Genomic DNA, 26,338 nt, shown 5'->3' on the forward strand with positions numbered 1-26,338 from the left:
CTCTCTCTCTTTAAAATGTTTATTCATTTTTGAGAGAGCATGAGCACAGTGGGGGAGGGGCAGAGAGGGGGCGGACAGAGGATCTGAAGCGGGCTGTGCTGAGAGCAGAGAGCCCCATATAGGGCTCAAACTCGCAAACCGTGAAATCATGACCTGAGCTGAAGTCGGATGCTTAACCGACTGAGCCACCCAGGCACCCCCCCCTCCCCAGGTTACATCTCTTATAAACCAAAACTGCAAGGTTTTATACACCCTGCACACGTTATCTTGCGTATTTTCTCAGGGTACTATGAAACAGCTTTTCCATCCGTCAATAACTTATTCTTACAAATCCTGCCGGACATAAGGCTCACACATACATCAAGAGGTACAGAACAGGAAGTGGGGTGTATACTACAGCTTATTTCTGTCTGTCATAAATCTAACTTGGGTTAAACATACCAAATCAAGGATAATGGCTTCTGTATCATCCAAGCTGTTACCTAAAAAGATTCCATAAAGCACTGTGAACAGTAACTACTCTAAGTAGAGATATTTTTAAGTGCACCTCAGGCTGAGAACTGAAATAGAACCACCTTGAAGTTTTTGGTAATTTGATCACATTATTGCCTAATAATTAGCCTTTCATTCTTTTTGAAAAACTAAATTACCTAGCTGTGAAGCAAGTTCAAATAAATCCCATACCTACATTAATATCTGGATGTAAAAAATAACTATATAATATTTCTATAAAAAATAAGTATATTTTTGTGATGACTGTCTTCTGAAGTCAGGGCTGGAGAAAACTTTTAAGGACATAATGACTTTGGCAATTCCTTCCTTTTGTTTTGTTTATACAGTTTGATTTTTTTAATTTTTAAGGAAAATAGGAAAGCTCTTCTTCAAAACTTAACTGTCCCATGGCAGTACCTTCTAGCACAACTACTCAAAGTTCCTCATGTCTGAGTCATCAGGGAATTACTGTTCATATGAGGAATTATCAGGATTAATGATAATATTAAACAACTCCACTTAATAAGAAAGCAGAAAGAACAGGCAGATAAATAGGATGATATTCCATAGTTAGAAGTGAAAGGGGAAAATAAAAGCAAAGCCTTTAAAACTGAGAAACTATATACACATATATGCATATATATATTATAACTATAATAACAAAGCATTACAAGGATATGAAACAATACATGTTTTTCATTTCTTTCATTTCTCTGACTCTGAAAAATGCCTCTCTATAATACGAACCAACTGACATATGAAATCTATTCAAAATGCCGGCTTAACATAAAAAACAATAAAACCCCCAAGCCCCAGCTAGAGCCAGAATTAAGGAATCAGGATTACTTTGTCCTATAATGAAAAATGTTTTACAATCATCTTGTTCATAGGCCTCTTGGGAACTTGAATATTGCTGGACATATGCTGCTAACATCAGCTCAAATTTGTATAGTGGGGGAAGAGAAGGTGAGGAAAGAAATCTGAATAATCTCAGATTTCTGAGCCACAAAAATTTAACTTTTATAGTTTCCTACTATACACACACAACTACCAAGGCCTTTGGCCCCAAAGCACATTCAAAGTTTTATTTATCCAAAGGAGCCAGGAAAGAAAGGCCAAGGTAGGAGAACAGATTTCTTCTTTATCAGTATCTAAGATTAAAAACCATTTAAAAATGTGTCGGGTGGGGGTGGAAGATCTCTTCTTTTTCCAAAAGACTAATTTAGCTCAGAACTGGTAAAAATTTATGGGAGGGGCTCCTGGGTGGCTCAGCTGGTTAAGCATCCGACTTCAGCTCTGATCATGATCCCACGGCGTGTGGGTTCGAGCCCCGTGACAGGCTCTATGCTGATAGTTTGGTGCCTAGAGCCTGCTTTGGATTCTGTGACTCTATTTCTCTGCCTCTTCCCTGAGCGCACATTCTCTCTCTCTCAAAAATAAGTAAATAAACATTAAAAACTTTTTTTTAAATTTATGGGATAAAAACCCAGTCGCTGAAAAATTTCTGCTCTCTTTAGTACTGCGTGCGTTCCCAATTCCTGTGCTTCAGTTATAGAAACAGAATATATATTCAGCTTCAAAAGCTAAAAAGAGATACACAATTCTTTTTCATTTTAATGTTTATTTATTTTTGAGAGAGCGAGACAGAGTGCAAGCAAGGCAGGGGCAGAGAGAGAGGAAAACACAGAATGTGAGCTGTCATCACAGAGTCTGATGCAGGGCTCAAACCCACGAACCGTCAGATCATGATTTGAGCCGAAGTTGGATGCCCAACTGACTGAGCCATCCAGGTGCCCCAAGAGATACACAATTCTTAACACACACCTGAATAACAATAACTAAAAAGTCAAGAAAGTTCTAGCATGCACTTAAAAGAAATGGAAGAAAAAAATGAGGTAATTTGAAGAACAGTGAACTCCTTGACAATCCTGCCCCACTCCCATTATACTTTCTTTGTCCGTGTGTCTGTCTTTTCCTACTAACAGAGGACTGAAGGCAGTGTTAATTATGTTTGTGTATCAGTGGCTAGCATGGGTCTAAGCACATGGTACAGAAGGTCAGGGCAAATACTAAATAAATAACAATTTAATGAAATGTCACTGAATTTTCTGTTTGGAATGCACAATACCTACTTCAAAATGCTAAAACACACATATATAAAGCAAAATAACTTAACCAGATTTTAAATGTGCAGGACTTGCTAACAGTAAATACTTCTAATTAGTTCCTGTTTGAATTTCATAGGAATATTTTTTAAAAGTTCTGTTGGGTAAGTTGCCAGTATGAAGATTCCACGTAATTCAGAGTTTAATATTTCTACACGGACTTTCTTCTGTGTCTGTTCTTCCATGATGGTTGTACACAGTCATCTGTAGTTTTACCTTGCTGTTCACTATTCACTTTAGTTAACAGTACCAAAAGCTACACACAAACAAATGTAAATTTCTTCCCCTCTCTCAAAAAGGCACCTGCCCACCCAAATAGATCAAATGACCAAAAAAATTAGTCATCTGAATTGTCTAATGTGCAAAGGCAGTCTGATGACATCTTCCTATCCTTTCCTTCTCCCACTCCATTTATATATAGACAAATTCTTTACTTTGCTCCAGGCTAGCCTGGAATTACATGGTCTTTTCTATACAGAAGTAGCCCTTTTCCACTGCACTTGAACCTCATGGTCGTCCTGTGAAGAAAACTAGGAAATACTAATAAATTCCATTTGACATATGAGATAGACACCCTGAGAGATGCTGGATGACCTCTCCTACATACTAGGGTGCCCAAGTAACACAACCAGATCCCTCAACTCCACTTCACCACTCTCTTCTTCCATTAAGCTGCCTGCATTCTCTACCTCTGTTCTTCCCTTTCATTCATGTGGTTGCTAAAGTTATTTTCTGTGTTTTCCTATACTATCTCTTCCAAAGCACATGCCCTTTTGGTTAACATTTAGTTGTTCTAGCAATTCTCTGTCACTGTTCTAGGATATAAATGCCCTGCTTTACTACACAAGCAGCTTCATCTGTCCTATTCATTCCCTGGGCTCCCATTATTTTTATATCAGCTGCATGAATACTATCTTTTCAGCTTTCTTATCATATGTTCATCTCTGTAGTTCTTGACCTTTGTCAATACCAGTCACCAGTCCAGAATAAGGGCCACTTGGTGGCATTACTTTTTAAATTACAAAAGTGAATATATACACATTTAAAACAATCGAGCATAATAACAAACCAAAAGCAGTACAGAAATATATGAAGAAAAAGTATTCATATCCATAACAGATCAGACACATATACATAATTAAGAATACTTTTCTGCAACTTCACTTTTATTTATTTATTTATTTATTTTTTTATTTTTGGGTAGTTTAATAGAGTTTATTCCATCTTCATTTCCTGAATTTCCTATAATAAATATGTATTATTTTTATAATCAGAACAATAGCATTATTTGAATATTAGGCTATTCAAAATAGTGTATTTATTATTAATGAAAGGCGAATATATAAGAGAGGAAATAGGTCTTGTGCCAATTGCACAATCAAAATGATCTTACACAATTTTAAAGGAGCAAAGACAAAAACAAAACAAAATAAAAAAAACACTTTGCACCTAAGACCAGAGGAAAAAAAATATATAAGTGGATGCTTAATTTGATAAGAAAAAAAAGACAATGAAGAATTTAATAGGAGGTTACAGCTATTGTTTCTGTTAATTTTACAAAAGTACTCGTAGAATTCAGGCATATGTGTTTGAAAAAACATTTTAAACTGAAATTAAAAGATCTGCAGTTTCGTAATGGTGTTTAGTGCATAAGAATTTGATATCTTACGAACTTTTTCAGGAGAAGAAAAGCCAGGTTAGGGGTGCCTGCCTGGCTCAGTCAGTAGAGCAGGTGACTCTGGATTTCAGGGTTGTAAGTCCAAGCCTCACATTGGGTGTACAGATTAATTAATAAAATCTTTTATAAATAAACAAATAAATTGTTTTTATTTTTTATTTTATTTTATTTTTATTATTGTTTTTTACTTTATGAAGTTTCATATTTTTTTAACATATGCAATTATTTTCCATCCTTTACAATACAGTTGCAACTTCACTTTTAATCTTATATAGTAGACACTTTTCTTGTCATCTCATGGATATTAGTTGTATCCATTTGTTATTAGAAATAAACATTCTAGTGAACAGCTATTGCTTTTGCCTGGCCTGCATCCTCCTCCTCTAATAACATTTCTCTCTTCCAGTGGGAAAGCCCCATTTCTTTGATGTTAGTTCATGTGGATAAAGCAAGGTCAAGTCTTTCCCCACTGTCACCCAGGATATGCCTCAAGCCAGGTTAATGAGAGTATTCTATTCCCCTGCCAGGGGGAATTGGGTCAAGGATGTGTGCTTGTGGGCACGTTGGTCGCTCAGTTTGTTAAACGTCCAACTTTGGCTCAGGTCATGATCTCACAGTTTGTGAGTTTGAGCCCTGTGTTGGGCTCTGTGCTGACAGCTCAGAGGCTGAAGCTTGCTTGGGATTCTGTGTCTCCTTCTCTTGCTGCCCCTTGCACTCTGTCTCCTTCTCTCAAAAATAAACAAACATTAAAAAAATAAAAAGGATGCATGTTTGACCCATGTCACTACAATGAGTCACCTCTAGTACTTTTGTGGAACTATAGAGAAGAAAGAACAATTCCTCCACACCCCTTCCCTCACTGCTAAGTTGGAAGGAGTTTATTAGCCTGAAGTACCAGAGACTATGACATGAAAATATGGAGAGTACCTATCTGAAACTCAAACACAGAAAAAGCAGAGCTGAGAGAAACAGATACAGATAAATATGTCACATAACCTGAGGACCAAGGACAATGCTGGTCTTATATCTGCCTGGCCTGCAGTGAGAATATTGCTGGACTTACCAGTTCTGTAAGCCAAGAAATTCTTCCCCTCTCCTTGCCCTCCCAAGCAAGCTTAAATTTTATCATCTGAAAATGAAAAGGCTATAAAAATATGCATATAATATGGCAAAATCCTTGTGCCTACATTTTTGGGCATGACTGCAAATGTATCTTGAGGGCAAATTCCTTTATGAGAAAATGCTGCGTCAATGTGTATTTAACATTTCATTATATACTGCCAAATTGCCAGAGGTCTAAATCCTCATTGGTCCCTGCTGTGTCTCTAGTCCTGGGCCTACTTTCAATATAAGTCATATTACTTAAGAATGTAGGCCCATGGAGAATTTACAAATGCTTTGAGCACCTGCCTTGATCTATTATTCCCAAAGCCCCAGCTCCAGGTTATCTTCTGCCTTATATTTAGCCACAACGTGTCTGAAGGCAACCCTAAGCTTTTTATCCAAATTACCATTAGTATTTCAAAGTCAAGAGACTTTCCTACCCCACTATTTGTTCCTAATGGTAGCACATTAAAAAATTCCCTCACAGCATACCTCTATCCCCAAAGTCTTCTGGCCATAAAATGCTTTACAGTTCATCAAGTGTTTTATTTTATTTATTATTATTTTTTTTTATTTTTGAGGGACAGAGAGAGACAGTGCAAGCAGGGGAGGGTCAGAGAGAGAGGGAGACACAGAATCTGAAACAGGCTCCAGGCTCTGAGCTAGCTGCCAGCACAGAGCCGGACGCGGGGCTTGAACGCACAAACTGTGAGATCATGACCTGAGCCGAAGTTGGACGCTTAACCAGCTGAGCCACCCAGGCGCCCCTATCAAGTGTTTTAATAGAAGTTTTCCCATGTAACCCTAACAATTAGTACATATAGGTATTACCTATTCCCATTTTATAGGTAAGGTAATTGATCTGAAGTGACTTGCTCAGGTCATGTAACGAGTGGTACACCCAACTTCGGCCTCTAAGTCTTAGGCTCTTTTACTCTACTACATCTACCCATCTGTGCTCTAATTTCATAGACATCTAGAATGGCAGTAAGTTCTACCTGGTCGCACTACTTGGAAAGGAGATTAACTGGTTTTATATAGATTCAATAAAACATGGCCTGTATATGAACCTAATGGACAATCAAAGATACTAATGATGTTGATATATTATGAACTCAAGTAATAAAGAAAGGGTAATATTTCCCTTATAAAAGCCCAGGTAAGATTACATTAATAGTGCATAAGTGCAGGGATGCCTGGGTGGCTCAGTTGGTTAAGGGTCCAACTTCGGCTCAGGTCATGATCTCAAGGTTTGTGAATTTGAGCCCCATGTTGGGCTCTGTGCTGACAGCTCAGAGCCTAGAGCCTGCTTCCGATTCTGTGTCTCCCTCTCTCTGTGTTCCTCCCCTGCTCGCGCTCTCTCTCTCTCTCTCAAAAATAAATAAGGATTAAAAAAAAAAGAGTGCCATAAGTTGGTGTTTTCCTAATAAAACTATCAAGGAGTCAATCTTTAAAAGAAGCCTATTAATAAATTAAACACATAATTTAGGAATTCAGAAGGCAGCTTGGCATACACTTAGAATAACACAGAAAGTATAATAAATAGATAAGCATTTGTTTTCACTAACCTTGGGCCCATTTAACAAACTGTTCCCAGAAATTCTCGGATTAAAAAAACAAAACACACTAAGGCACAAAGTCTAATCATAGCATAGAAACAGAGTGCCCCCTACTACTGAACTCCCTTAATATTGTAATACCATTACTCAAGTATCAAAATAGCCCTGGGAGAGTAAAGGACCAAGTATTACCCTCCCTTTCTGAACGGAAGCACAGAGGTTAAGTGGCTTGCCGTAGAACAACCAGACAATGGAACAGATGCTACAGCCTGCCATTCTTTTCTTATTTGAGCCTTCACCCAAATCTCTCTCCAGTAAGAACAGATGTGACCTGATGGATCATTCAAGATGACCATATAATTCTGGTCACTGAGGAGGCATGAAGACTTGCAAGGAAGCAAAGTAAATTCATTTATCTTGCTGATTTTCAGCTAGTCTGAGGAATAAGTGCTATAAAGTTCCTGCTTCCAGTTTCAAATTCAAAGAGTCTAGTGGTCAGTCTGTGCATTCATCAAACAAACATCACACGTGAGAACAGGGTGCTATGGAAACAGTAAAGAAGAGCATCTGACCTTGACTGAATGGGATGGGAAAGGCTTTACAGAGCAGGGGCCACAGGCTGAATCTTGATGGTTAAAAGCTGATTAGGCTGGAGTGGAGAGAATGAATCCTGCAGACTGAGGGAGCATATAGGTAGCTAAGAGCACAGAGGCGAAAGCTCTCTGAAATGAGAAAAAAACTAAGACATTTTGCTCTCTCCCAGAGTTCTTTTCTTTTTTTAATGTTTATTTATTTTTGAGAGAGAGAGAGACAGAGAGACAGACTGTGCATGGGGAATGGCCAGAGAGAGAAGGAGACACAGAATCTGAAGCAGATACCAGGTTCTGAGCTGTCAGCACAGAGCCCGACGCGGGGCTCAAACTCACAGACCGCAAGATCATGACCTGAATCAAAGTCAGAGGCTCAACTGACTGAGCCACCCAGATGCTCCCAGAGTTTTTTCTTTTAAATTGTAAACTATTGGTTAGTTTAGCAAATGTTCCTAAAACTTATGGCAGAGGTCATTAATAAAGTTGAAAAGGTAGAGATAGCTGAGTAAATAAAAAGATCATAGGAATAAGGAGGAAAAATAAGGATCTTATCTGAGTATTATACACCCATATTGCCTTAGTACATCTTTAATAGTAGTTTCATGTGAAGTATTTTAAGTACACACTAGGAACACACCATTGCATTTCAGCAGCACAAAGAGAAATACAATGAAAGCCATGAATGCAACTATGAATTTAATTTTAAATTTTCTAGAAGCCACATTTTTAAATAGGTGGGAAAGAGAATTAGGTAGAATTAAGTTTAATAACATATTTTATTTAACTTACATCCCAAATATCAACACTTCCAACATATAATCAATTTAAAAACTACTGTGGTATTTTACATTCTTGGCGGGGGAAGAGGGGACTGAATCTTTGAAATTCAGTGTGCATATCTGGATTAGGTATAGGTGCTAATTCAGGTGCTCCACAGGCACACGTGGCCAGTGGCTCAGTTCTGTAAGGAGTTTTGAGAGAGAAGTGAGGCTGGTTTATGTATAGAAGAAATGGTGCAGAAAAGAGGTTCTTTACTTAGAAATCTGCATCACCCCAACCAAGGAGCCTTCTCCACTTCTCCAGCCTACAACTCTCCTTCCTCTCAACTCTTCAGAATAGCTATTTCTGCTCGAGTTCTCTCCCTTTTGGAAAATAGGTAAGGGCAGGGCCTACTCTTGGTCACCACTGTATCCCCAGAGCTTAGCTTAGAACAGTACTTATCCCAAGTAAGATGCTCAATGAATCTTTAATAAATGCATGAACAGACACATAGCTGCCTCTGGGCTTTAGCATATTTTGTACTTGGAAGCCCTTCCTTACTCTTCTATCTGAACACGTCCAAGTAAATCCTACCTCTTTTTGCAAGTTCAGCCCCTAGCTACCACCCTCTGTATAAAGCCTTCTCTGTTTCCCATAAGTAGTAGCCATTTTTCCCTTTAGAACTTCTATCTCATTTTATCTGTGGTACCTTAAAAAAAAAACCCCAACATTCTACTCTTTTTGTTTGCATTATAGTTTTTCACATCCATTAGTGAAATGCAACAATACCACCTAATAAACATTCTGGAAGCTCAAATAAACATTACATTTCTTTTTCCTCTAGCCTCTTGAAGGGTAGAGACCATATGACTCCTAACTCTGTGGCCCTCAAATCACTCAGTACAGTGCTCTGGACACAGCTGACGCTCAGCTTCATCTCATCGCATTATGACTACAGTAATTATTAGTACGAGATTGCTATAGGCTGGTAAGTAATGATAAATTAAAGCAATATGAAATATAAAGAAAGAGAAAATGTGGGGAAAAGTTAAAATTGTCTCCGACTGTTGAAAGCACAAAGAATAGAGAGCTGACAAACTCTTTTTAAATGCAAGGAATATAAATTACTTGTTTACGAGTTTTTCAAAGAAGGTAACAATACAGGGGGTCACAAATGTTAAAAACTTTTTTGTGTTGGTTTTTGTCCTAAGCATGCTTTATAGGTAAGTTATATTCTACAAATACTAACAGGCTTAGTTAGCAATTAGATTACTATTTTGAAAGGAGGTTCACAGACTTATCTATCTTTTGTAGTCTATTACTGGAACTTAAATAAAATATTCTCTTTCACCAATGACACTGACAGACACTGGAAAGGAATTTAAGGTTCAAAAAAATTTTTTTAATGTTTATTTATTTTTGAAAGAGAGAGCATGTGTGCATGAACGAGAGGGGGAGGGGCAGAGAGAGAGGGAGACACAATCCAAAGCAGGCTCTGGGCTTTATGCTGATAGCTCAGAGCCCAACGCAGGGCTCAAACTCACGAACTGTGAAACATGAGCTGAAGTCAGAAGCTTAACTGAGCCACCCAGGGGTCCCTAGAATTTGTTAAGTTTTAATAAAAGACAGTAGATACATGCTTCCACCTTCCTGTAACTAAGAGGAATAATTCACTTCAGTGATTCAGTTCTTTCATTCCATAGTACTCCATTTTTTTTAATGTTTATTTATTATTGAGACAGAGAGAAACAGAGCATGAGTTGGAGAGGGCACAGAGAGAGGGAGACACAGAATCCGAAGGAGGCTCAGGCTCCAAGCTGTCAGCACAGAGCCTGACACGGGGCTCGAACCCACAAACCGTGAGATCATGCTCCGAGCCGAAGTCGAATGCTCAACTGACTGAGCCACCCAGGCACCCCTAGTACTCCAGTTTTGAAGATACTGTGAAATGTTACTTTCCTTCTTAATGGTTAACCTTGACAAATTGTGAATTAGGAGGGGATAGTGCCTGAGGGCTCTGGCCAGTCCTGTGATGGTCACTGAGCTTACTCTAGCCCTTAGTTTGGGCTGAAGACTTCTTCTGCCTATGCCCTCCTTAAAAAAACATTCTCTGTAGGCAATCACTAAGCCATTCTTAAAGACTGAAGAATGGCTGTGAGGATACTGAAGGAAGAGAAACATGCAGGTACACAGTAAAAGAGATGTGAAAAAAGACAGAAAAGGAAAGTAGGAGCTAGAACTGAAGGAGAAAACCACATCAGGGTCCATTTATAAGCAAGCTCCTACTGACTGATCAACTTTTCCCCAACTTTTACCCCTATAAGCAGTATACCAGTTTTCTGCAACGAATCAAAAATTCTCCAGCTCATTCCACTTACACATAAGTTACTTGGGTCTATTTTTGCAAACTTGCCTTCTATTTTTTCATGATGTTCATTAAAAGAAGACAAAATCTAAGTAATAAATTCTGTCTTCAGACTGAAAAAGTATCTCTAGCAGTTTTGCACTTTTGCAAAATAACGCATCAAAAGGTGTTAGTACTTTGTGTTACTGCGAGGTGTATGCAGGCCAATTTCTATAATAAACTCCTAACATTCTGTTTGCAGTTAAAGAGATTATTGGCACAACAAGTCTTTACCAGTAAAAATGTTAAAATAGAACACTCCCCCCCCCACCTGACCAGGAGGGAGTGGGACAAATTTTATGTATATAACTAAAGGTAATTACTCAATATGCTTCATGTGACCTCGAACTATTTCAGAGTTTTAAGGGGGCAAAGAAGGGCCACATGGGGTTTGACTCTAATGGATGAGCAAATCTCTTATAGCATTACATATAAACTTTTCTGCTTTTATTTCACTGTACCACAGAGCACACTGTTAGTCATAATACCAGAAACGTACCAATTCTCTAAACTATGAAAAACACACATAAAGGATACAAAATGATAGAATTTATCTTAGTCCAGAAGTGTACCAAATGCTGGGCTTCCGAATTTCAGTTCCCTCACTGACCAGTGAGGCTAGTTAATACAGATTTAGGTTATGATCTTTAGAAGAATGACCAGACATTCACAAAACTATCACTGCTAAATCAGTTCCACTAAAGACTAACAATTATTAGTACTATGTATGTGAATTACACAGTTTCAAGCCCAGATGTGAAAACAACCCTTTCTATTTTTTTTTCATAAAATTAAGCATTAGACACAGATTGGACTTATACCGTAACATCAATAAAGTATTTAAATGTCTTTTTAAAATGTTTTCTAGACAACGTGCATAGATTTGAAAACATGCACTCGGCCGCATACACACTTTTGAAGGAAAAGATGAAGACTACATCACACGTTTCCTTGTCTGAAGATCATTCCATATACTGTAAGATGAAGATGCTTTCCATATACCAATCTCGGGTTCTTACTGCTGAGTCACCAACTCAAGGATGCTTCTATATTTAGGTTCTACTCCCTCAGAAAACAAGTGTGGCACTGGGGTTGCACCTTCTGCAAAATATATTCAGAAGGCCCAAAGCAGGTTTCCCTCCTAGAATTACTCTTTTCCGATGAGAGGATGATAAGTACAATAAACACAGGCACAATTAACTGTGAAACAGGCGATTCTCTTTTTTGAATACGCATTACCCTATGCCAGGACAATACACAGTTGCTGTCTTCACACTCTCTACTTTGAGAATCTCAAGATGTTGAAGGGTCCTAAGTCAAAATGTTTTGCATTTTTAGCAAGTGTTAAATGAAAAGAAAGGAAAATATGGTCAGTAAACTCACCCTTCTCTTGTCACACTATCAACTGTTTTTTTCCCAGTTCTTAAGCCACATTCTTAAAAAACCTACTCTGTTTAACGGCAGATTCTATATGATTCCATACCCATTGAATAAGGGTCAGAACTGGAAAGCTTTTCCAAGCTGAGTTAGCCAGTCTCTTTCCCAGGAACTTGCATCTGGGACACAGGGCTGCAGTCCATCCCCAGCTGCAGGAGCTTAAATCAACAGGGGTATGAGAAAGACCTCTTTCACCACATGTAAGGAAAAGCAGAGAAGGCTGGTAATGTGGAGAAAAGAAGAGCGCTAACAAACAATGAGCCAAAACATTTTATGACCCTAAGCAGAAGAGTCAAATAAAGCAGTAAGAGTCTGGAAGAGTTGGACAGAAAGCCAGAGACAGAGAGTAATTTGTCTTGGTTTCTAGAGGCTCTCAAATGCTCTGCAACAATCCCTAGTGAGATCTGTGTATGATTTCCTTCCTGTTCCAAGACACATCCATGTGATCTTCCAGTAAAATTTCCTTTTGGATCTAAGCTAATTAGAATAGATTCTGTTAATGGTAATCAAAACAGTGTTATCAACACACACACACATAACTGTTCATCTTCCTTATGATAGTTAAAGAGCAGGAAGATGAGCAGTTACATGTGTGTAGACAACACTACTGAGTGTGTGTAGATGAGGCTACACTTTGGTTTAGGGAGCAAAGAAATAAAAAGTAAGACACAGACTCTGCCCTTAGGGAACTTACAGGTAGAAAACAGATGTAAACCACTAGCATAGTTACTAGATCAAGCCTTTCATAAAAATTACTAACATGAAGAGTAGATGTAGAATGGCCTAAGAACCAATAATATTTACTCAAACTTAACAATATATATTTGGCCAAAGTTTGATAAATTAAAACTACCATAAAATATTTTGCAGATGTATACTTTATTACATAAACTATGTCCACAGTATATACTATATAATCATACTCCACAATACATATTTACTGACCATAATCATATATACAAATCCAGTTGGACTATATATTCTATGTGCAATTTAAGGGATTTTTCAAGGCTAATTTTGATTGTATGTGATTTTCACCTGTGTGCTGTTTTTAGCTCCTAATTTCACATATGACTCTATTTGTATTTAACAGTTGGCTTCCTTAGAAAAACTATCACCCTTGAAATCCTAGCATTTTAAAAAAGATACCTAGAAACTGGTACTTAGACGTGATATGTGACAGCTAGTGATCATCTAGTTATTTGACTACTAGGCTATACTAGCAGTCAAGTGAACTAAAATATGGTGTTCTAAGAAATAACTTAGGATTCTGAACAAAGCCTATAGCCTAAAATTAGGTACTAAGTCCTCATAGTGACAGAGCCTCTGTACAGGAAATAAAATAAACTAGCACAAAGATGAGCCCTCACCAATTTATTTTCTAACATGTTTTATTATCTTCCTAGAGCTATTTTCAATATTTTCAGTATTGCAACTATTTTTATTTTTAAATTTTGGGGGCATCTGGGTGGCTTATTTGGTTGAGCAGCCAATTCTTGATTTCAGCTTAGGTCATGATCCCAGTGTTGTGGGATCAAGCCCCACGTCAGCCTCTGTGCTGACCATGGAGCCTGCTTAGATTCTCTCTCTCTCCCTCTGCCCCCTTCCCCTGATCACACTATCTAAAATTTAAAAAAAATTTTTTAAATTTATTATTAAGTAATCTCTACACCAACATGGGACTTAAAATCAGAACCCCGAGCTCAAGAGTCTCATGCTCTACCAACAGACCCCACCAGACGCCCTGCCATTATTTTTCAATCACAATATTCAACTTGATGTTGAACTCATTTCACCCTTTTAGTACCTGATCCCTTAAATCTGTATTATATAATAAAGCTAATAAGTGAAATAAATCAGTCAGAGAAAGACAAATACCACATGACTTCACTCAAATGTGGAATTTAAGGGTCAAAGCAAAGGAACAAAGTAAAAAGGGGACAACCAAAGAAACAGATTCTTAACTCTAGAGAACAGAAGGTTACAAGAGGGACGGATACCAGAGGAGAGGTGGGGGCTGGGGAGGAAGACAGGTGAAATGGGTGAAGGGGATTAAGAGTACACTCATGATGAGCACTCCGCACCATACAGAATTGTTGAGTCACTATACTGCACCCTTGAAACTAATATAACACTGTAGGTTAACTATCCTGGAATTATAATTTTTTAAAAAGCCTAAAAGAAACTTAGCATAGTGTGATATTTATTCCTTTCCATTTGATAAACAGACTCATCTATAAATCAGAAAAACTTTAATGAAAACTATATACATAAAAGAACTAAGGAAATATACACAGTAATAGTAGCTGTGAATACAGAGATTCACCATGGTGGTGATCAAAACTTTAATCTTTCTTTTATATATTTTTCTAAGGCTTCAGTGACATTCGTTTTCTCCAGAATTTATAAAAATAATTTTTTAAGTGAAAAACTTCTTTTTACCCTTGGGCAAACTGAACATAGATAATTGCAAACTCATCCTCTAATATTACTCTCCTTTTTTAGGTAGCAGAGTTAAGAGATCTAGGCTTTTTTTTTTTTTTAAGTAGTTTATTGTCAAATTAGTTTCCATACAATTAGGCTGTCTTTTCTGAATTGTACCTGTTGAGAGTGGAAGCCAAGCAAAAAGTTGATAAGCTATGACCACCACTTCACTGTGATTGTATCTAAATCATTCTCTAGCTGCTAATGGGACATTTTGGTCTGTGGACTTGCAATGCTACAGCCAGTATACTGATGAAAACCACACAGAATTCCTACCTTTCATGGGCTTCAATTCTAAAACTTTCACTATGGAGCTAGTTGTTGGATACTCTGTTTGTAGGGAGTAATGAATATAAATTTCTGATTGTATAGCAAATCCTTGCAGAAATAATTTGGGGGACTTCATTCTAGTATCTTCAGTTATTCATTAATATCTCTATTCTGCTTGCATAACAGTTAATAATTACTGTCACCAGCAAATAAAGAAGAGCCCGAGTTTAGAGAGGACAGTATGCATGAAGGAAAAGAAGCTTCAACTTAAGTTGGTGATTGCACTGCCAGTCAAGTACTGTTCAAAGAACTTCCATCCTGGGATTTCATCAATTTAACAGACATTTGTTGGGTTTTTTCTTTGGATCAAGTAATAAGCAAGTGATGCTTTAACGAATAAAAGCTGTTTCTTGCCCTTAAAAAGCTCCCAATCCAGCAGTACATTACACTATGAAAATTCCACAGAGTGACAGTGATGTGGCTCCCTAAGTCCCCTCATTACAGTGCCTCAAGGGTGGCACAGAGTTCTTTGAGGTTATTGCTAGAATCTGCAAACTGAACGGAGTGATAAAAAGGGATAAGATGTTTTTGTCACTGCCATGCTAGAGCACAGGTCAGCAAACTAAGCCCATAGGTTACATATAATCTGGCCCAGGTACTTTTATATGGTTAGAGAACTAAGAATGGTTTCCATATATTTAAATATTTGAAAGAAGTTAAAGACTAATTATTTTGTAATACACAAAAATTACATAAAATTCTAATTCCAGTGCCCATAAATAGAGCTTCAATGGAATCCAACTCATTCACTTACTTTCTGTTTATGGCTGCTTCTGTGCTACAGGAACAGAGATGAATACACAGAATACACAGAGAGTGATGGCCCACAAAGCCTAAAGTATTTACTATCTGTTCCTTTACACTATCTGGCTTCATAAGAAATCTTATCTTCTACATTGGAAGCAGGAGATAGCCCAATATATGCATCCTTCCTTTTCTGGCAGCACTGATATTCACTAATAGTCCACAGACCCTATAATAAACCTGACTTATGATGTTTAACAGTTGTTAAGCACTAGTAACACCACTTCCTTTGCAAATTCATAAACGAATCCAGTTATATAAAGACCAAACATTAACTGAACCAGTTGGCCTGGGTCTTGCATAATAGTTTCCAATTGGTTTTACAGAACAAAAACAGATATGGCAATGTGATTTTTCCCCCCGGGGTTCCCAGGTATTATAAAAGACTGCTGTGGCCAAGAGCTCCCTCCAAACCAGCATGAAAGGCTGTGGAGTTGTGCAAGTAGAAGTATTCGTTCTCACCAGGGAGGCCTAAGTGAGCATAACTGAATTCTAACCTGACCATAAGCAGCTGCTCTGAAAGAAACACACTACCGTCAAGATCACAGATGTGATGGGTTCACTGTAGCTAGAATTCTGCTCTACTGAGTCAGAAGGATTGGGAAACATTAAGTCACTACTGCTTGAGAATCCATCAAAAATTCTTCAAAGATGAAACTGTTATCTCTTCATTCTGAGATTTTTAAAAAAAGTTTACTTATTTTGAGAGAGAGTATACACATGGGGGAGAGATGGAGAGACAGGGAGAGACAGAATCCCAAGCAGACTCCATGCCAGCAGCACAGAGCCCAATGTGGAGCTTGAACCCATGAACCATGAAATCATGACCTGAGCTGAGATCAAAAGTCAGATACAGCCAGCTGAGTCATTCAGGTGTCCCCATTCTGAGATTTTTTTAAAGCTATGAGAAACGGTGGGTGGGGGGGATGACAGGAGGGCTCAGTAAGTTAAGCATTCAACTCTTGATTTCAGCTCAGGTCATGATCTTACGAGTTTGCGAGACTGAGCCCCGTGTTGGGCTCTGCACTTATAGTGCAGAGCTTGCTTGGGATTCTCTTTCCACTTTTCTCTCTGCCTCTCTCTGCTCTCTCTCTCAAAATAAATAAATAAACATTGAAAAAAAAAGCTATGAGAAATGTACATAGGATATTTCCATTTCTACAGAAAAGTTAGATCTTCAGTTTTCAACGTAAAACAGTATCTGCCTTGTGTTTATATAGTACTTTTCCCTTAAGAATTCAAGGCCTTGGGCCCCTGGGTGGCTCAGTTGGTTAAAGTGTCCAACTTCCTTCGGCTCAGGTCATGATCTTGCGGTTTGTGGGTCTGAGCCCTGCACAGGGCTCTGTGCTCACAGCTAGCTCAGAGCCGGAGCCTGTCTTCGGACTCTGTGTCTCCCTCTCTCTCTGACCCTCCCCTGCTCATGCTGCCTCTGTCTCTCAAAAATAAATAAAAAACATAAAATAAAATTAGAAAAAAAAAAGAATTCAAGGCCTTTACAGACATTACCTCATTAAAACCTAGCATGCATGCAAACTATAAGAGGCAGTTTTTTCTAAGTATCAGTAAAGAAACTGAGGCACAGCCAGGCACCTGGATAATGCTGAGTCAAAGAATTGGTGGGAAAAACTGAGCTAACTTTGCTCTTCACTCCAATTCTTAGCTGTTTCCACTTATGCACATTACCTATAATTAAAGATGGCAAGTGTCTAAATCTCCACAGTCCTCAAAATGTAATTTCAAACCTGCCCATTTATACTCATTAAGAGTATGCCTTAATTAGTACAATAACTGTAGCAAACTGACTTCTGAAAAACTTTTGTGTGGAAAGAAAGGTCCAGATTTCACTTTCTTTTACCAGATTCATTACTTGATCCTTTCTTCTTTTGTTATGAAAACTTCCTAACAAATTGGAGACTAAAAAGTTTCTTCTAAACTCCTTAAGGGCTCCTAAACACTCAATGTTGAGGTATGTTACTTGTTCACAACTACTCTTGTTACATGATTCACTTCTATTTTAAGTAAAATTCCCATCTTTGCAACATCTCTGCAGCTTTTCTTTTTAATTTTCTTTGCCCAGATTGTTTACAATATACTCCTAAGGAGGTTCACAACATTACAGGAAGGTTTTTGTCAATCTCCTACTTTCTGATGATCTTCTTCAGATATGGGCTTTATTCTGTTGAAGGAGAATCATGTTCCTGTTAATTTAACAGTTGCCTAGATTCAAAGCTCCTTTTCTGGTACCAACAAGCACCTCCTACCTTTTCTTGATGACATATAAAACCATTCTCTCCTAGAAATTTCAAAATTGTAAAGTCTGATAAGCTCTATGAACATGGCCTTTATTCACAGCATAAAGGTTTCAGTGGGTGAAATGGCTTGCATAGGGTAGCTCTGAGCTTCTCAGTTGAATACACAGCATATATATTCAACATAAGTGATTCATTTACTTTGGAAAGAAATGCTTCAAAACCTTGATTGCCCAAGACCATAAAAGGTTTTGGGAGCAACAAAGGCAGCCTTCTAAAGCATCAACTTACTTTGAGGGCACCGTGTGAAACAGGAAATCCTACTCTTTCATGGGGGGAGGGTAGTTTTGGATCTTTGCTTCGATGAAACACTTTTAAGACTATCTTCTACTACTCTATTATAATTAGGGAAGGGATAATGGGTGGAAGGCCTCAGGAATCTACTGGGGACATGTGTATTTATACACACAAGAAAAAAGTCTGTGTAAAAACATTCCTAGCTCAAGTTTGCCTAGCGTGGGACTCTGGGTAAGTAAGTTAACAAACTCCCTGGTGCTCAAAAATGGGAAAAGTGAAATATAACTATATGAAGTACCTACTGGATACTTCATTTCACTTATTTTCTCTGCCCAATAAGATTTTGGCTGGACTTTGTTACACTGTGAAATTGAAGTATCTTGTTGTTTTAAATTTGAGGATTAGCATCTCCTTTACAAGACAGCCACAGCAGAATGCTCATTAGCAGATCAGAATAGCTGCTGAAGATCCAGGACTTGGCAGTTCAGGCTTAGATCAACTTTGACATGACATTTATTCCCAGAATCTTTAAGATTTTCCCAGGCAGGCTGCTGGGTGGAAATCGAATTAACTGTTTAAGCAGAGCAAGTGGAGTTCCTCCGCTACCTCCAGGATCTCTCAATACAATTAAGAAGGTCGCAGAAGCAAAGAGTCCATTGTAGTGTCTGTCTTTATTACAGTTAGGCCTTTCCAAATGTCGAGTGAAGTGATGAGAACTTACCATACCCGAATCCAGTACTTTCTCTAAAAAGGCCAGTTGTTATTCAAAACCGCTGTTCCTAAGAAATAGTTAACTCTGAGGATAGTAATAGATGGCAACTTTATAGCTCCTTCTGGCAAAGTCAAAGGTTTCCACCCTATTTTATTTATTTGCATTCTCATTTCTCTATCTGGAATCCTCTTTTCTTGCCATTTGCCTACTCCTCCCTTCCCCATCCTGTTTCATTTGTTCCTGTCCTTGCTCATGCCTTCCCTGTCCCTTCCTTTCTCTCCTGTCACTTTAGCTGCATGCTTGGTTCTGGTGCATTCATCTTTTATTAATTTAACAAACATATACTAGGTCTTTACCACATGACCAGTCCATAGGTAGCTATGAATCTTCAGGCTCATACTGTCCCCTCTCTCATGTTTAGGCCTCCTATCTGTTTAGGCCTCCAGTTTTGCCCACCTTGGCCTCAAATCTGTCATCCACTAAATCTTATTCCTTTGTATTAGGATACAAGGAAAAGTACGTACAGGATAAAGGATTAGTGGGCTGGGAAAACTTTAAATTGATGATGTGTGTGTATATATGTATGTATATATATATATATATATATATATATATATATATATATATATATTTATATATTTATATATACTCTCCTAAGTAAAAGGACCCTGAGAGCACAGGGAGACATAAAAACAATCCCATAACAGGAAAATGAGTTTGGGATTTACCCATAGTAACTATAACACAACACAACATCGATAATAAAAAAAAAAATGAAGAGAAAACAAGATGGTTACTCTCACCTGCTAACTGCAAAGGCTGCAGTCCTTAATTATCATGATTAAATACTGCTGTTCTTTCTTGTGAAGCTGGCCCATTGTACCAAACAAATACTAAAGCAGCCAGGAGGGCAAGCACGTGCCAGGGAATCCAGAGTTGATCCTTAAGCCATGCCTCCTACTCTTATATACTCAGAACAATCTACAGAAGCTAAATATGAAAAGCGTAACTGTGCTGAATGCCAAAGCCCTCTGTGCTTTGAAAAATCAGAACACAGTGATTTAAGAAGGAATGAAACAAAAATAAGACAAAACTGAAGAAATTATTTTCCTACAGTGAAGAATATAATACTTTTTCATAATCCTTAGATACCACTGCAGTTTCATACTTGAAAAATATTCGTTTCCTTTGTAGTAATTTTGGAAATCCTCTGGGAATCTCAGACTCAATGAGTTCAACCACAACACACAAATAAAAATCTACCCCACCCCCCAGCCATCCCATTATGTGACAACACTAGGTAGTGTTCCCATTTTAATTCACTTGGCCAATGGAAATCCACTTTGCCAGGGTTATATTTTAATGTAATTAACTCAAACAAATTTTTATGTCTTCTGAAACCAAGACAGCTACCAAGCACACAAATCTGCACCAGGATGTTTCTTGCACAGTAACATGTGACTTTAAAAAATTTTTTTATTCAGTCTTAGAGTTCAAATAGTTCTTTAAAAAGTCATGTATTCTAATTTTCTACCCAATGCATAAATCTCCCTTGTAACATCCAGAATGCATAACCACTAAACTTCTGCCTGAAAACTGCCTTTCCCCGGAGACGAGAAATCCTACTGCAGAAGACAGCTTATACCAACCAGTTCACAATTTGTTTCCTTTCTACAAGGTGTTCGGAAAGAAAGGAAACAGGACATTGTAGCACTTTATTATCATTTGTTCAACTTAAGCCTGAAACTGCCAACACGTGACTCAGGATAAATGGGGAAACAAAGGGGTTGCCTGGTGATAGAAGAGGCAGGAGGGAGAATACAAATGCACTGGTCTTTTAAAAAACTAGTTGTAATAATAATAATAATAACAACAACAACAACAACAATAATAATAATACATAATCAGGGCAAAAAATGCAAAAATAACAAAGGATTAATTTAAAAACTTAAGGGGTGCCTGGTGGCTCAGTCAGTTAAGTGTCTCACTTCAGCTCAGGTCATGATCTCGCTGTTTGTGAGTTCAAGCCCCATGTTGGGTTCTGTGCTCACAGCTTAGATCCTGGAGACTGCTTCAGATTGTCTCATACTCTCTCTCTGTCTCTCAATAATAAATAAATGTTAAAAAATTAAAAAAACTTAAGAGTGCCACCACTTCCCATTTCTAATCATACTCTTCACAGGTAATCATTATTGGGGCGCCTGGGTGGCTCAGTCAGTTGGGCATCCAACTTTGGCTCAGGTTATGATCTCACAGTTTGTGGGTTCAAGCCCCACGTTGGGCTCTGTGCTGACAGCTCAGAGCCTGGAGCCTGTCTTCAGATTCTGTGTCTCCCCTTTTCTCTGCCCCTCCCATGTTCATGCTCTGGGTCTCTCAATAATAAATAAAAATGTTTAAAAAAAAAAAAAGAAAAAAACAAAGGTAATTATTATTAAATTTTTTGTATATCCAATCAGAAATTTTCTATGCTCATGTGGACATAGCTGTATTATATACGTATTTCTTATACTATACAAACATGACACGATACTGTTTAGTAAACTTTTTCACTTAAAAATATATGGGCACATCTTTCCGTATCAGTACACAGGACTGTACATTCTTTTTAGTACCTAATTCCACAGTATAAATATATCATCATATATTTATCCAGATCCATAGTAATAACATTTAGATTACTTTCATTCTATTCTAGTTGTTATACAAAGCCAGAATTTATCCTTCCTATAATTTCTTTTGAAAATTTGTTTTAAATCATTTGGAACAAACCTAATCTACCATTTAATAGCTCTTGAAACATTTGAAAATCACCATCATATGGGGGTAAATGGGAGACCAAATACAAGTGCTGAGTATAATATCAGAAATCAATAGGGGAAAGGATTTCCTCAAATAAAAAAAATCTAAATGTCTGACCACACAAAATGGGTGCCTAAGTTATGGCCTATGAGGATGATGAGCTATTACACAATGATTAGAAACATAAAGACTCTGCAACATCATGACAAATGTTGTAATGCTAAATGAAAGAAGATGTAGTTACATGTAACTGAGATGTTATGAAACGCATCTGTATATGAAGAGTAACTGAGATTAGTTATGAAACGTATCTGTATATGAAGAGTAACTGAGATTAGCTATGAAACGTATCTGTATATGAAGAGATATTCAAATGAAACGCAGTGGAGTTAGGGTAGTAAGAGCATGGATCATCATTTCTTTTTAAAATATCCTTTCATATTTTATAATTTAGCTTCTACCATGAATGAAAAAAAAATGATAGCTATTATGATGATCAAGATCATGTTTCTCAGCTTCAAGGTCCTCTTTACTTTCTTCCGTGAGAGATATTAACCGTCATAGTAAATAATCAGGTCTTGAAGTTTCTTGATGGGAAAGCTACAATCAGCCAACAAAGCATGAGGTGTGACCGCCCACAAGAGAACAGAATGGAATGGAAGGGAAGGAGGCAGAGATCAAAGAAGGAAAAGAAGGGACAGTCAGGAAGAGCTCCAGCTTTAGATCACATTCACAGTCATCCAGCGCTACCATTATATCTTCATATGAATAGGGAGCTGATTATGAATTTCCAGATCATATCATATGATCAGGGGAATATGGGGGTCAAAAACCAAGGTAATGATTTAAGACCTGGATACGTAATGATCATACTTCCAAGCCAATACTAACGTTCCTATTTCAAAAATTTAAAGTCTCAGGGTGCCTAGGTGGCTCAGTTGGTTAAGCGTCCGACTCTTGATTTCAGCTCAGGTAGGTCTCACAGTTCATGAGTTTGAGCCCCAGGTTGGGCTCTGCACTGACAGTGTGGAGTTTGATTGGGATTCTCTCTCCTCTCTGTCTGCCCCTCCCCCCCTCACAATAAATAAGTAAATGTAAAAAAAAAAAAAAGGAAATTTAAAGTCTAACACTCTGGTTAGAATAGCATTCTTTAAATTCATAAGCATTCATTCCTCCCAAAAAATTTCATCCATTTTATAAGCTGTGATTAACACCCTGAACAAATCTAAGTCACAATGTTTTTTTTTTCTTTTTTAAAGTATTCCTTCTCATGATACCCAAATATTTTGCAAATCACTGGCCTGTGTTGAATAAAGACAGACAAACACTAGTGCGTAAAAATGACGATTATATTATTTTGGTCACTGTGAGCCTTTGGCATGAAATGTTGTTTATTTACAATGCCACATCACCTTGGTTCTGAAAAGAGTAGCATATAAGCTCTGGCTGTTTAAACATTGACTACTGATGAGTCATATTTGCAGCTGGAACTCACTCTAGAAAAATAGGGAGAGAAATGTTCATGCTTTTAAGTTAGGACTGGGTGTTCATGCTTACATTTGTAATAAGACATGGTTAAATCCTGTCTACTTTCTTGTCAACTGATTTACTTTCAAAATAAATTTCCCTTTTTGGCCATCATCAGGAAATATTTTTATTAATAACTTGGCAAAAATCTAAAAAGGCAAACTTGTCATATCTTCCTAACTTTTTTCTGTCACCAAAATACTCCCTAACTGCCTACCATGTGAAAGAACTATGTTGGGCCTTGAGATAAACTTGAGACACAAGGACTACAGAAAATACAAGCCTTGTTCTCACGAGCTTATGGTCTCATTGCAGGGCTGGAGGATGGAATGTGCAATTGCAATTAAAGAATGTTTAGTATGTAATCACCAATAACAGAATCAAGACTGAAAAATATCCCAATATGGCATTTAAGATGTTTGGGTGCTCAAAATCAATTATATAACTGCGAACTTCAGAAAGCTTAGGTTGATGCCAACTTATATGTATAAAAAACAGGTAAACTTTCCAGTTGAGTAAAACTCTATAAAAACAGAGAGGTCAACTAGTGAAATAGCTGTTAAAGAGCTCATCTAAATTAATAGAAATATCATAAATGAGTTGTGATAACTGTAACCCCAAAATTTATAAAAACAAAAATAATTAACAGCCAACTTTAAAAGTTCAGTTCTGGGGATGCCTGGGTGGCTCAGTCGGTTAAGCATCCGACTTCAGCTCAGGTCATGATCTCACAGTTCATGGGTTCGAGCCCCACATCAGGCTCTGTGCTGACAGCTCATAGACTGGAGCCTGCTTCAGATTCTGTGTCTCCCTCTCTCTCTCTGCCCCTCTCCTGATCACACTGTCGCTCTCTGTCTCTCAAAAATTAATAAAAGATGTTAAAAATTTTTTAAAATTAGCTCAGTTCTGAGGGGCAATGGGACGGCTTAGTCGGCTGAGCATCTCACTCTTGATTTTGGCTTGGATCATGATCCCATGATTCATGGGATCGAGCCCCACATCAGGCTATGCTCTGATAGCACAGAGCCTGCTTGGAATTCTCTCTCTCCCTCTCCCCTGCTTGTGCTCTCTCTCTCTCAAAATAAATAAATAAATTTTTTAAAAAAAGTTTAGTTCGAGAAAGAGAAGCCTCAAGTTAAACATATGTCCTGAGAATTCAATGAACAAACATATACTAAGAAGCTATTGTGAGCAAGAACTCATTTTAAGTTCAATGAAAGACAAATGCCTATCGTGGCCTTGCTTGGTTAGGGCTATGGCTGATTACTGTCACAGTCAGCATATAAGACAACTTGAGTAACACTGTGTGGCTATTATATAATTCTATATATTCTAGGAAGTGAAACTCAAATTCCTTTAGTAGTACCTTCAATAACTGGTATCTGAAATAAAAACATGTTTCAGTCATTCACATAAAACCATCACACTGGAGAAAGCATAAAGTAGAGGAATGTCTACTAATGTCAAACAATGAAACTAGTGCTGAACAATTTCATCTTCTGCAAGCAGTATCATATAGGTACAACCTCTGTAGGGTTGGTAACATTTGCTTACTCAAGATATTTCCCTAGAAGCCAGTAAAGTATTTCAGAAATTAGAGCTTTTAGGTAAAAAATAGGCATGTTTAAAAAAACATATGAGCTTAATTTTTAAAAATCCTCAAAGGTCTTAAGTTATTACAGTAACATAAGCTAGGTCTTCCAAATGGATAAAAGGACAGTGTTAAGGTATTTTAGAACATGTATTTTAGTAGATCCTTAAAACTAGATACATAGTCTCACTATGATAAAATATTGCTTGCAAACTGCCAACCTCTCCTCTTTTCTTTTGGTATAAAGAAATGAAAAGAGAATGAAATTACCAAAAAGCAACACTCCAAACCATGTGTATTTCAGGTGGTTTGTGGGCATGGTCATGGCATCACAAATCCCCAATCAACTGGCCCTCCAGGAGCCAGAGACCGAGTAGCTTAGTTGACTATGTTTATTTACCTATCCAGCAAGCAGGGGAGATACATGGTCTGGTTTAAAAAAAAAAAAAAAGGTCCAGTAGATAAGAGAATGTTCATACTTTTGGTCTTTCAGCTAAGCTACAGGCTAAGTATGCAGAGAAAACAGACTTGACTTACCTGCACTGCCGAGCTGTTTATAAAACCTGTATTCTAAATGAAGCTGTGGAGCACGTGATTTTATTGGTTCCTGAAACCCAAGAAGAGAAATTGTGATCAGAGTTACACAAATAAAATTTTTCCATTCCTAGATTTTCAAAGTAAACCAGGGCCAAGACCACTTAATATTTTAAAGATGATCTCCATATATGATAGCATTTTCTTACCACAATTTCTCTTTGAAAGGACAGCTAGGGAAGGATGAAACTCAAGTATATACATTCCCTCCCATGGATATTTAAATACAAAGACTCTGTATGAGCCATCATTCAACGAACTCCCTCACCAAGAAGTATTCTCCTGAAATGTATTCTCCTAGGAAACCAGATGCCAAACCTTTTAATTAAATACCAGCATGTATTCCCTGCTTGTTTTATTATGAATTTTGGGTGATAAATAGCTTTATTATTTTTAGAAAAGACATATGCTCAGAAAACAATTTCAAATACACAAAAATTAGGAAGAGAGTAAAAGTTATCTGAGATCCTATCATTGTAAAGAAAAGCACTAGTAACATTTTGGTGAATGTCCTTCCAAATATTTATTCATACATATATTTACATGTAAATATAGACTCAAAAATATATTTAAAATGAGATCACAGTATATTTGCTTTTCTGTAATATATCTTTAAATTCAACAATGTAATAATGACATCTTTCCATGGCAGTATACAGCTTTATATAATTTTTTAAGTAGGCTCTGCACCCTAAGTGGGGCTTAAACTCACAATCCTGGGATCAAGAGTCACATGCTCTACCAACTGAGGCATCCAGGTGCC

At 37.5% G+C, this 26,338-nt stretch overlaps 1 protein-coding gene across 10 annotated transcripts in view; it reads right to left on the reverse strand.

Annotated features, from left to right (window-relative positions):
* Nucleotides 1-26,338, reverse strand: part of CSNK1G1 (casein kinase 1 gamma 1) — a 169,476-nt gene that overhangs the window by 52,537 nt on the left and 90,601 nt on the right. For all 10 annotated transcript variants that reach the window (XM_029952032.1, XM_029952029.1, XM_029952031.1 and 7 more), the window contains one exon: nt 25,519-25,588. In XM_029952032.1, coding sequence (XP_029807892.1) covers nt 25,519-25,588 — 70 coding nt within the window. The remainder of the gene's footprint in view (nt 1-25,518; nt 25,589-26,338) is intronic.

Source organism: Suricata suricatta, chromosome 9 (genome assembly GCF_006229205.1).
Source record: "Suricata suricatta isolate VVHF042 chromosome 9, meerkat_22Aug2017_6uvM2_HiC, whole genome shotgun sequence".
Taxonomy (NCBI): domain Eukaryota; kingdom Metazoa; phylum Chordata; class Mammalia; order Carnivora; family Herpestidae; genus Suricata; species Suricata suricatta.